General features: G+C 41.2%; 1 protein-coding gene across 2 annotated transcripts in view; it reads left to right on the top strand.

Moving 5' to 3' along the window:
* AGPAT3 (1-acylglycerol-3-phosphate O-acyltransferase 3) overlaps nucleotides 1–8,019 on the top strand; it is a 92,241-nt gene extending 84,222 nt beyond the window's left edge. For both annotated transcript variants that reach the window (XM_050906276.1, XM_050906284.1), the window contains exons 5-9: nucleotides 633–786; nucleotides 1,218–1,320; nucleotides 4,498–4,573; nucleotides 6,800–6,998; nucleotides 7,700–8,019. In XM_050906276.1, coding sequence (XP_050762233.1) covers nucleotides 633–786; nucleotides 1,218–1,320; nucleotides 4,498–4,573; nucleotides 6,800–6,998; nucleotides 7,700–7,788 — 621 coding nt within the window. In that variant the 3' untranslated portion in view covers nucleotides 7,789–8,019. The remainder of the gene's footprint in view (nucleotides 1–632; nucleotides 787–1,217; nucleotides 1,321–4,497; nucleotides 4,574–6,799; nucleotides 6,999–7,699) is intronic.
* The last annotated feature ends 4,908 nt before the right edge of the window (nucleotides 8,020–12,927 follow it).

The raw sequence follows: 12,927 nt of genomic DNA, 5'->3' as shown, positions 1-12,927 counted from the left end.
AGGCTGGAGAAGGACGGATCGATGTTTTGTGCTGCTTGAAGTCAGTATGGGAGGATTTAAGTCTTTAATAGTGGATACCACAGTTAGATTGGTGCCTTACAAGATGAACAAGGTAAAGGTTTTAGGAAAAGGCACCATTTTTTATGAACACAACTGATACAAACACAGGGGGGAAAAAAATCAGAAAAGCTTTCAGACTAACAAGTCTGTCTTCAGATGAGTAATTCTGGTTGTACAGTACAAATTTTAAATGAGGTAGCTAGTGATTAATATGTTTTTTCCTAAAGTGGTCGTGTACTGATATTTGGATTGCTTTTTCTGATTTGTAGATTAGTCCATCACCAGCCAGCCAAAGCCTTCAGGGATTTTTCTTTTTTTAAGTAAATGTTTCAGGTATAACCATTTAGACTTTTTGTCGCCTTAAATTTGGTACCAGTATTGTTAAAATTAAATATAATTGTAAATGAGTTGTGAGGTGGTGCTTATGCCTAATACTTGATGATCAAATGAGACAATTGAAGTGTGTGCGCATGCATGGATATATGTTTATCTTACACAAATTTTCAGTATTCTCCTTGGTTTCTTTTGATCTCAAGATGTCCTTGTTTTTGCCTTTTGTCTCGTTGTACTAGTTTCTCCTGTACTGTGAAGGAACTCGTTTTACAGAGACCAAACATCGTATCAGTATGGAGGTAGCTGAATCCAAGGGGCTGCCTAAACTGAAATACCACCTGTTGCCCAGAACCAAAGGTTTCACCACTGCTGTCCAGTGTCTCAGGGGAACAGGTACTGGCAAGCTGCTACTTGTTCTTTGCATTAATTGTAATGTGTTGTTTAGTATACTCTGTGTAGCACAGTGTAGTATACTTTATTGTTCATTATGTCCATTACAGTTAGTGAGTTGGCAGTAATAAGCATTCAGCATGTCAACCGTTAATTTGTAAATTTGTAAATAATAAACCTTTCATGTCTGTCAGTGTTGCTTAGTTCATCAAGTTGTCTTGTGTTTTGATAACACACATGCTACGTAGATGGGAATGTCAGGTGGCTGATACAGATAAATACAACATGTAAACACAAAGTAGTGGAGGACTCTGCTACCTGACATCATTGATGCAAGGCTTGCAGAAGGCTCTGTTGCTGTCTAATGCAAGGATGCCGGCAACGTGGTTGCTAGAATTGCTGCTATAACAGCCATATTTTCTTTTTTGCAACAGTTTCAGCAGTGTATGATGTAACACTAAATTTCAGAGGAAACAAGAACCCGTCTTTATTAGGAATTCTTTATGGAAAGAAATATGAAGCAGATATGTGTGTAAGGTGAGCATATGATGATGGAGGTGAGCCCTAAGATGCATGCTTTGGCATGTTGAAGTGTATTCAGATTTTACAGGGAAATGTCCTTTCCTGTAGTCCCCTTTTCCTTGTCCTTCAAGTTTCTCTGCAGGCCACAGAGACCTCCATGTTTCCCACCTGCTTCAGTTCGCTTTTGTGTGAGATCCCATGATATCACCCAGCAAGTCAGAGTACTGGACAGACTTTTTAAGCCTGGGTGTGACCACACTATTGTTCCAGGGTTTCCCTGTTTTGTGCAGCGAGGACACTTGTTCTGCCTCTTTCCCTTCTCTGCTGGGAACAGAAAACCAACTGTTCTGCCCCCTTCCCAGTCCCTTGTGAGCATATGCATAGTACAAATAGCCTGTCCAACTTCAGTAGTCTCTTGTAGTAGATAGTGTAAAGCTCCTTACTGTGCCAGTTTCTCTCTTTTTCTCACATGGTTTGATTAGCAGATTAGAAGTTAAATAATGCTGAAATTCAGACATCGTATGAATGAGATGGGACATTCCTCACCTTCCTCGCTACTCTTTTGCCTGAAAGAGTAACTGCTAACACCTAACTCCATGCAGCACGTACATATGTGCATGCACACACACACACATGCTTTCTCTTTCTTGCTTTCTCCTTGTTGCCTTCTGCTTCAAAGGCTTCCTTGTGATCATAAAAACTACCAACCCTTTCCTGTTGAATTTCTTCTTTTCCCTTTTATGTTTGGACCTGACAAACGACCTGGTTGTTCTTTCTGCAGTTCTTTTGACAGTTCACTTCTGCTTCTCTGGGGTCTTCACCCACGCTTTGGGAAACATTGCTACATTCTGGTGATGAGGTTGATGTTTGGTTTTTAAAACAAACAAACAAAAAAAGCCTTGCTACTTCCCCCCACACCTTTCCCCTCTGGCCCCTCTGGGTCTGTGTGTTGCAGATGCATGGCGCTGGCTCTATACATTGTCCTTCTAATGAAAGCAGGTGTGTCTTGCCAGAGCATCCAATGGTGAAAGACTTTGTAGGGAATCACACTGATTATCCATTGTGTCGAGGTTATAGCAGCAACAGTTTTGTAGAAGAAATGCTATCCCAGGGGAGGCAGTGTGCTGCAGCCCTAATGGGGAAGGGAAGGACACATGTTCCAGTTGTGTTCTCAGATACTGCAACTTCCACAATATTTTAGTCTTTCAGTTGGAAAGAAGGCTGCGGAGGTGATGGGGAGAGAGATGGGGTCACTCATTTGCAAGGGGTATCATTTTGACTATTTACACTTGCCAGATATATTCCTGATGAGGAAAGTGAGCAGACAACTTAGCAGCTAGCAAAACAGCTGGTCAGGCGGTTGCCACTTGTAATTGCATACTGATGGCAGATGAATGTAGCATGTCTAGCTAGATCTAGCGTACACATGCATGGATGTACATCTGTATAATTATACATTGAAGAGCGGCTGCATTCAGTTAAATATCCTATGGCTTGCTAATGGAGATGCAAGCTGGTTTTATTTATTGGTGAGGTGGTGGGAGGAAAGAAGAGAAATGCAGTTTTCCATAGTCACTAGAGGAGATTTGGGTTCATAAAATTCTGTTGAGGATGACGTTGCCAGGTAAATTAGTAATTGTACCCTATTGAAGAAACTAATGACTATGTTCAGATAATTTTGATTTTAAATATGTTTGTGGACTGAATCAACATTCTCAAGATGCTTTTCTACACTTGAAGCTTTTTCTCTGTTTTGGAGAGGAACCTATGAGAATAAGAAAACTATAGTCTTTTTGCTGAAAATTGAACATGTCCTTAATGTGCCAGCAGACTTAGCTTAGCTCAGAGAAAGGAAGCACGTAATCTCTTGTTCTTGGTATATGCATATGCAGTTACCTGTGCAGAGGTAAGAAGCTTAGTTCTCTGCAGAGGATCCACTCTTTCTCCTGACTGGGTCCGGAGAAAATAATCAACTAAATTACCAAATGTTATTGCTGTGAGTACCCTCTAGTGGTGATAGCAATACAGCGACAACTTTACCAGAGAGCTTTCAGCAAAGGACTTTTTACTGAGCTTTTATTGAGCTTTATTTATATTAATTGAGCAGTTCCTGCTGTTAGAGCTAACGAAGGTAAATCTGTAAAATCTGGTGTTCAATTCATTTATGGGATGAAGAAATTATTAGAGATGTATTAGAATATCTTCGCTCTGCTGCTGCAGACTCAAAGGCTTTAGTTCGTACTGCAGAAATATATTCCCTGGTTGAACAGCAGCAAATAAGTTGTATCTGGGATCACTGTGTCTAGAGTCCTGCCAGAGGTCACCCTTCTGTTCTTATTGCCCTGCTGTAAGAGGGCCCTGATACAGTCCAAGTGTTGCTAAATTTGTTCGAGCTGAGGGTAAGGTATGTGCCTGCCCTCTACAAACCAAGCAACTTCTTTCTGAATTGATCCGGGACTGAGAAGTGTGCCACTGAGAAAGGAGACAATACATTTGCGAGTGTGTTAGTGGCCTATCCCAGAAAATAAAAGAATGCAGGGAAATGGTTGGCTCTTCACCAGTAGAAAGAGGCTCTTAAAAGGTGCCTGTTCTCAGTGAGGTCAGGTCAGTACCTGGAGCTGGGCATAATTTTTGTACGCACCCAGAACTGCATGCCTCAATCTGTAGGGCTGGAGAGGCACGGAGAGAGAAGTGCAGTTGCTGTAGAAGATGATGTTTTCCTTAGAGTTGGTACAAAGCGAATTTTTAACCATCCCTCCCATTCCTTCCAAAATGGGGTTTTCACTAACAATATATAACAGTTATCCTGGGGTTTGCCACTTGCTTGTCTCTTCCCAGCTCTGGGTGCCTCAGTCTGAGCTCACTGGAAATCAACCGATGGCGGTTCTGGTGACGAAAGAACAGTGTTTGATTGGGAAATGCATGTTTTACTAATGTGCTCTGAAATTGATAGGAGTTTTTACAGTTTCTTTTGTCTTAGGAATCTGAGTTTTTAGGTGGAGAATCAGGTGTTATATAAGTCCCAGTTCTTCTCTGCATTTAAGACCTCTGCCATCAGTGACAGTATTACCTGTAGCTTACGCCCTTCATTGAATGGAAGATCTTCCCTAGTAGAGGTCTAAAGTCAAATACCTGGATTTTACCTTAATTCTTTCCCCCCCCCCCCCCTTTTTAATGTCTCTACTAAACTAGGAGATTTCCTCTGGAAGATATCCCTCAAGATGAAAAGGAAGCTGCAAACTGGCTTCATAAGCTTTACCAGGAAAAGGTAAACAGCTTTGCTTTCTTTTCTCTCTTTTGGGACTTTCACAGGGGTGGTGTATAAAGGCGCTGAGTAATGCACGCTCTTCCACTGGATGGAGAGAAGAGATGGAAATATTATGTATAATTAGGCAGCCATCCCTCAAACTGCTGGAAGGAGCAGTACAGAAGAGCCCCTTGGCTGCAGAGGGCTGGCTAGTGAGTAGATCTCAAATTGCTGGGAAGCACAATGAGATTCAGAGATATGCCTGAGTTGCAGAAGACTAATGGCAATCTACCGTCTTTTTATATTCTTCAGCTCTTGGGTCTCTATCATATATTTCTAAAAGCTCCATTTTCCCTGTGGGTGTTTTTAGACACTCAAGAACGGTGATAACTGTCTGTCAGGGACAGCCGGTCCCAGCTCTTAGCTGCAATTGTCCTTTGCTTTCATGTTTCTTCCACTGTCGCTTTCCTTCTGCCTCCTGGTAATACCTCTGCAGTGGTGTGTGACATGGTACAGACAGTCCCTAGGATCTGCTGCCAGGGACTGATGTAGCACACGGCCAGCATGCCTTCAAACGGCTCAAAGCTTTTCCTCGTGTCTTTTCTTTTTTTACCTTAGATGGTTAAGTTCTTGGCTACAGATTTAACAGTTCTGGGGGGAGAGGAGAGAACTATAATGTTGCCCAGCCCTAATTGGTGGATTGTTGAACTTGAAATGTGTATCTTGATTTCTGTGATGCTTATCTTTGTGGGAAAACAGAGGAGCACAGAAACTTTAACTATCTTGGACTTACTTCTGATACGATGACCTGTGCTGCAGCATTTTCAAGCTTACACTTAGTCTGTAGGTAGGCAGCAGATTGTTCTGAGTTTCATTTTATTCATTTTAACCTAATTTGTTTGAATACCTAAGCTTTAATTCAATTAAGGGGAGAGAAGTTATCTTACAAAGAGCAGTAGCTATCATCATCTTCTCCCCCCACCTCCTGTTAGCAGGCGTATTGAACTTGCTTGTGGGTCAGTTAGTGTAATATGGGGTTGGAGAGCTTAAAAAAAAAAAAAAAAAAAAAAAAAAAAAGGAGGATCCTTGAATCCTGCCTCCTGCTATCAGGGACATACCATCATGTAATTCCCTTGTGAAGAGGCTCTTAGATGCAAGAATTCCTTCTGACGTTGCCTGGCTGGAGAGGCAGACATTAAGGTGTATGTTACAGGGGTGGTCTTTCTCTGCTTGGGTCCTGCTTTGTTAAACGGTAAATGCAGAGCTAAGCAGATGCAGCACAGAGCATTCACTCTACTTGGCGCCATTCCTCGGGCAGAATGCTCTGCTTTGCTTGCAGATGGAGGGCTTGGTGTTCCTTGCTCGTGTTGGCTGTACCTCCGTTCAACTTTGGTGTGAGGTGTTGCTGGGGAGGTATTGCTTATATATGTGGGTATTTTATATATTGATCTTATGGTGGTAGCAATATGTTGTAACTGGGATCCTTACAGTGCTCTTCCCTCACAGAGGGTATGTCCTCAAAAGGCTGTGTTATTGGCAAGGAACGCCTTGTGCTTCTCAGCCCTTTATAAGGGAAGCTACAAGAAAAACAGCTTAAGTGGGGAAAAATAAGAAATAGCCAAACTTGAACCATCCTTGGTAATGGCTTGGAAACCTTACAGAACAGTCTTACAAACTGAGGGAAGGCTGTGGGCATGCTGCTCCTTTGAGTGACGTGTTTCATGATTGCACCTCTCTGCAGGCTCAGCTCAGGATGCAGCTGCTCTGTTGAAGTCTTGGGGTTATGGCTGGCACAGTGCTGTCGCCTCTTTGCCTTCCTCTTCTGGCTGTATATACAGCATTTTTCTGCTGTGCTTAGCTAAATCATGCTGACCTTTCTGGAAGTAAAAACAGGAAGAAAAAGCATCCAGCAAAGAGGCAGGTAGTGTCTGAATTGGCCTCTGGCCTGACGCTGCCCTAAATTCCTAAGCAATTAAGAGAAGAGATGAAGGTATTTGGTAGTGGAGAGGCTGATATGGTTTCAGTTTCTGATGGTGGCCAAGATTGCCTTCAAAGGGCTAATGCAGTAGCCCTGGCAGTCAACAGAAATGCTCAAATAAATGACAGCAGATGGAAATGGATGCTGTGTACTCTTGATGGGTATTTACCACAGATACTGTCCTTGACGTTGTCCTGGAGTTGACTAGTCTTGGATTGCTTGGTGCAAACATTAGGAACATGTTTTCTTCTATCTTCTCTTTCTCCCAGGATGCTTTGCAAGAGATGTATAATCAGGAAGGCATATTTCCTGGCCAGCAGTTTAAACCTCCTAGGAGACCATGGACTCTCCTCAACTTTCTTTTTTGGGCCACAGTTCTCCTCTCTCCTCTCTTCACATTTGGCTTTGGAGTTTTTGCAAGTGGATCACCTCTCCTTATCCTTGCATTCCTGGGACTTGTTGGAGCAGGTAATAAAAGCAGAGAAGATGCGAAGCCCAGAGTGACATGTAACAGGATCCATTACCTCCAATAAGTTCTGTGTATTAATTAATATGAATGGGGCTTGCAGAAGAGTACTTGGAGCTCACTCTGTAGTCTTTCTATTGTATAGCATTTTATTATTTCAAAAGCTTTAATCCAGGCAGGCTTGCCTTCATATCTTACACAATATCTATAGCAATCAATAGCAAGTGAGTCTTGTGAGTCTTGTAGACCATTATTATGGTGCCTGAACAAGAAAATACTTTTACTGCACACCTTGTCTGTGAATTTAAAAACAAAACAAAACAAAAAACCAACCAAAAACAAACAAACAAAAAAATACAAAAATCCCAACCACTTCAAACCAAAAACCCTAACAAAAAAAAAAACCAAACCCAAAACCAAATGGGGGCGGGGGGGAGGATATGCTTCAATGTTTATACTACCTGTCCTGTTAATCAACATAGAAGCATTAATTATAGATTTAAATCTGGATTGTCCTCCTCTTTTAGTGACATCTGACCTGTGATCCATGTGCAGCCTCATACAGTGCACTGTTGGTCTGTAGTCACTACTGTCTTCAGGATTGGGTTAACTCATGTTGGTTCTGCTTGTGTGTTTACATGTAACTTCCTAAATCCTTGAACTGGTTTTAATATGCCTCCCATTTCTCTGTTATATTTTAAAGCTTCCTTTGGAGTTCGTAGACTGATAGGAGTAACTGAAATAGAAAAAGGCTCCAGCTATGGCAACCAAGAATTCAAGAAAAAGGAATAACTGACAGCTGCAGTTCACCACTTATAACCAGACTATGGTATCCGATTAACTTCAGCTAAAAAACAACAACAAACACTTAGAAACTATCTTTTTCTTAATAACTGATGACTAATATTAATGAATAAAACTTGAGCCAAGAATGAAGAAGTTGGAGGCATCAACTGAAGAGAACGCATCAACTTTCTGCCTGTTTAAGGATTACTGTAGTCAAACTATGGGAGAAAATCTGGGGTGGGGTGGAAGAAGAAACTAATTTTTCATGCTTTGTTGGGGGACTTGGGGGTGGGGGGAAAAAAAGAGGGCATTGGCCATGGCCATGTGCGTCTTCAGATGACTGAATACACTGGTTTCTGTCAAGAGCACTACACTCACTTTTACAATAGGAGCCATTGAATGTTTCCTCTTGCTAAAGCCAACGTAATGTTTGTTGATTTCCAACTTTTTTTACTAGTGAGCCAGGAAAAAACAACCCTTCTTAAATTAATTGACAGATGTTCATTGGGTTAGAGTCACTTTTGGAAAGGCTGTGTTGTCATGGCTACAGATGAAATCCTATTTGTATGTTACACTGATACTTTTTTATTTTCAGGCAACGTCTTAAAACTTCTGTAATGTGAGAAATGGATAGTGGAGTTTGGAAGCAGTGTGTTATTCATCAGCACATACCATAGAACAGATCCACTAGTATTAAAACAGTATAAAATTCTCATCATATCTCCTGCTAACTGCTCAAGGCTGTTTAATTTCAAAATATTACTTCAGTCTTGAGTGTTGTTTGCCCTGTTTCACATCACACATGTATGATAATCTTGAATCTGTTTGGGCTTGTTTTGTTTTCTGAATTAATGGTGACTGGGATTTGGAGTTGTGCAAAGAAGGAAATTCATTCAGTTGTCCTGATATTTTCTCCTTTTATTTCTGTTCACATCTCTCATCACTAAAGTCCAGTTCAGCCAACGTCTCTCAGTAAACTGGGAGGCAGCAGCAGAAATCAGCACAGTAGTTTTCAAAATGTCTTCTTTTACAGAAATTTGTAAAGGAGAGGTCTGTAGCAATCAGATTTCGAATACTGGCATCTCTTGAACTTTTAATTGATTCAGATGGGGCCAGGATCTTACCCTGTGTGCTGTAATGATAGGGTGTGCTGCACTTTCTACTTGGTTGTGCTTTAGTTGTTAATGTGAAGTATGTTGCAAGGTGAGCTGTGCTGTTAAGCATTAGAAAGAGTATGGGGTCTCTTCAGGGATTTTAAATATCTTTAGTTTTGCTTGTTGACCTTTTGGGTTTTTCCACTGAAAATTAGAGATCAGAATCATGGCTGTACCTGTCTCTTATTCTTTCTTTTTTCTTTTTTTACAAATGCACGTTCTGAGATTTTTGTAGATTGCTGCTGTATGCATAGCTGGAGAGTTATTTACAAACAGATGGGAACTACCTGTATGTTCAAGTGTGAAGGCCACAATCTGCATTTGGCTACGCTCAGAAGTTGGTGAAATGGGTTGCAGATCTACAGCTGAGGGCAGAAGCTGACCCTCAGGGTCTGTATTTTTAACCCAGCTGCCACTAGAATATTTATCTCACTTTTGTAAAGAGCAGATCTTATCAAAGCACTGGTCGTTACTTTCATCTTTGCTCTAGTAACCAAGATAAGAGAGTAATAATTTACCTTCTTTTTGTATTTACTCTTAACTGTTGGAATGTAACCTCTTCTCCCACAGGTTTTTCTGTTTTCAAACACTGGAAGAGCAATTTTGTAACTTAGAAAAATATTTTACTTGGGTCATAAATCACTGTTCCATCATGCGCTTGATTTTTATTTGTGGTCTTCTCAACAAGAGGATTTGAATGATGACCTACGTTGTCTGTCTCCTGTTAGTCATCCTCACTGAATCATTGTATCCGTAGCCCCAGCATTAGTATGTCATCTTTGTCCCCTCAATAGATCTTCCCTAAGATAGGGGATGCAAAACTGTTGTTAATGTTAGTGGAATTTGGAATATGCTTTGGGAATTGAGGAGAGCAGAGCCTAGCCATGACTCTGTTTTCCTTGCTGGATGTTTTTGTACTTTGTCTTTAAATATGGTTAGACTTCCAATTGCTGCTAAAGATAACTCTCTGACTTTTCCCTGTTTTTTAACTGGAGGACTAAAAGCAGTGGGCTTTTTCTTTCTTTTCTTTTTTTTTTTTTCTTAAGTAATTCAGTAATGGATATAATTCCTGCTTCTTAGAAAGATGTTACAAATTGTGTATACTTGCTTCCTGAAGATGATATTGATTATATATAAATTGTACTGGCTTAGCAGTGAGGCTTGCAAAGCAGGCTGACCATTGACTATGTTTTATACTTACATTTTGAGCAGTATATTAATGGGCATGACACGAGTTTCACAAAATAAATCCCTTCTTAATGCTGAGAAGAGGGGAGATGCTTAAAGGAGAAGGGAGTTAATAGCCCTTCTCTTTACGGGATTCTTTTCTCCTCTTAGTGCATGTAACTCCCTATTTGGAATTATGGGATTAGAGCATGTACATCAAAGGGAGAATAATCAACTTTTCATATTTTCTTATCCTAACTTATTGGTCATGCTTTCTTTTTGAAAATATAATAAACACATCATCAGTTACTTAGATTTTGCTCTTCTAAACAGACATATCAGTAACCTTTTGGAAAACTGAAATATACAGCAATGCACAAAACAATACAAAACCAACACAAATCTCTTCATTTTGAATTTTATCTCCGCAAATAGGGTTTTTTATACACACGCGCGTGCACATACACAGAGTATGTATAAATTAAAATGACTGGAAATAGCTGAAGTTAATGTCACTAATGAAGATTAGCAGGTGGCTTGGATTGGAAAAGTGAACATAGATTTTATATCTTATTTTCTTCTGGTTTAATAGAACATAGCTTGTATATTTGACTACCAAGCCCTTTAAGAGCAATAATAAACAAAAATATATCATGTTTTTCGTCTTTTGCTTTTCAACCATGCTAGGTTTAATAAACTTAAAGCTATAGGAGCGTTTTCTCTCTCCACCTTTCAAAACTTTCATTTATTGCTTGATTGTTTAGACTAAATACAGTGTTCTCCAGTATGGACTTGCAAGCTGACTGCCATGGAGTTCAGCGTTGACTCCGAAGAGGAATGGTTCTCAGACTAGTATGGACAGATGCTGTGCTCTTGGCCTTGGCAGTACTTGTCATCGTCATGAAGAACAATGATGTTGCTCTTAAAGTGGGATGTGCAGTTCCAAGTAGCATCACGTTGACCTATGTCTAAGAACCTGGTGGGAGACCTCGGAGACTGCTGGCATTGTGGCACCTCTCAGTTAGGAAGGCACAAAAAGCTGATGCTGAAGAAGGACCGGATAACTGGTATCCGGAGGTCTTGGCTCGGTAGGAATTACAGTTCTCTATTGCTCATTGAATGTGCTCTTGCAATTGACTTTGCGTCACTGAGCAAAATACCTGTCTCCGGCACAAAGAGCATGGGCAATGTTCCTTTGTTCTGCTTTAACTTATCTTGAAGGGCTCTACACTTAATTGCTGACCAATGAATATGACTACTACCTTTGTCCTAATTGCCTAGTATTCACAGAAAAAGTGAGTGTGTCTGCTCACTTCCACATGATACCACTTGTCTCCATCACTGATGTCTGTATATTTGCTTGCCTGTATTTTCTGCAGATGGTTCGGTTACGACCTCTTAGCTGGAACTTGGAGATTTCCAGTTCAACCAGTCCTATAGAAACTGTCTCACATAGCTGGGTTTTTGTCTTCCTGCATTTTGGCGCTGGTTGACGTGCTTAGTAGGTCTGAAGTGACACAGTTGTGTTAAGTGATAATGCAACTTTCCTGCTTCAGAGCAAAACTTTTATTAGGGAGGAGAAGTCCTTCCCAGGCCTGCTCACATAGGCCATCGCTACCTGGTAACAGGTCCCTCTGGCATTGATGAAACCGGTAGAAGGGAGCTGGGACAAGGTCTTCACTAACAGTTGGAGTAACTAGCAAGCGAGGGTCACTGTACATCTGGTAATTGCTAAAGGTACCGTTTCTGTCTGGGACTACCCCAAAATCTGGTTTTGCTTCGTGTACATTTTGATTAAAGAAATCTGGGGTTGGAGGCTTTTAATAATGCTGAGTTCACACTACGCAGAGTGTTTCAGATTGAAGGCAGATGATATTCACATATTTTGGCATCTTGGAGAAGTATGTATTAAGAAGTCTAAGGCCAAGATTGGACAGACCTCGCCCAAGCGTGTTTCATTCAGATGCTGGAGGCCAATGCAGATAAAAGTGAAAAATCCATTCCTAGATTTCCTTTGAAAATCAGATGCAGCGGTGTAGCTGACAGTGTCTCCTGGATGCCCGTGCGCTTATGTCACTTGGTGTGAAGTTTCTGGTTCACAGCAGATGATTACTACACATTCTGGTTTATGCCTGCGGAAAGAAGCCCATCCCCATAATGGTAGTGCTGAATTTGTACTTTGACCCAGTTTGTCACAGCTACTTGTTTCCAAATTTCTGAACCGTTTGATCTGTAATGGGCTGCTCCAGGGCTGCCAGCGCTGAGTGAAGCCGGGATTTGAAGCAGATGATAGCCGTGCTGAGAGCTGCAAGGTGCATCGCTGAAGGGAGGAGAACACCGCAAGGTGCGTCGCTGGAAGGAGGAGGAACGCTGACAGGTCTGGTCAAATTCTTGCCCTGAGAAAACTGGACGATTGCCAGGAGCTTTGCGAACCAGAGATAAGCGTGTATGTGGGCAGGCAAACTCTGACTCTAATACGAATGTGAAACCTCCCTGTGACAACTTACAAGGTAACCCTTGTCATGTTCACATGATTGGGGTCAGAATTTGTCTTAAGGACTTGTTACAGATGGCAACTCTTATTCTGCCACACTTCCCCGTATTTATCTTGAAGACGAGTTTATCTGATTGCCTCAGCAATCTCTGCATCAAGATCCTTGCAGATCATTGGTTGTATTTTTTTTTTTTTTTTTAACCTGCTGCGGTTTTGAGGGAAAACTTTCTGGAAGTCAATGTTACAGGGTCTGCGCCACATCTGGGAGCCACCAGAAAATGTCATGAAAATATTTCACACTTTGGAATTGGGAAGACAGTGGATTGGCAT

This window comes from Gymnogyps californianus, chromosome 1, assembly GCF_018139145.2.
Source record: "Gymnogyps californianus isolate 813 chromosome 1, ASM1813914v2, whole genome shotgun sequence".
NCBI lineage: Eukaryota > Metazoa > Chordata > Aves > Accipitriformes > Cathartidae > Gymnogyps > Gymnogyps californianus.
This window is presented reverse-complemented; position numbering and strand designations above follow the sequence as displayed.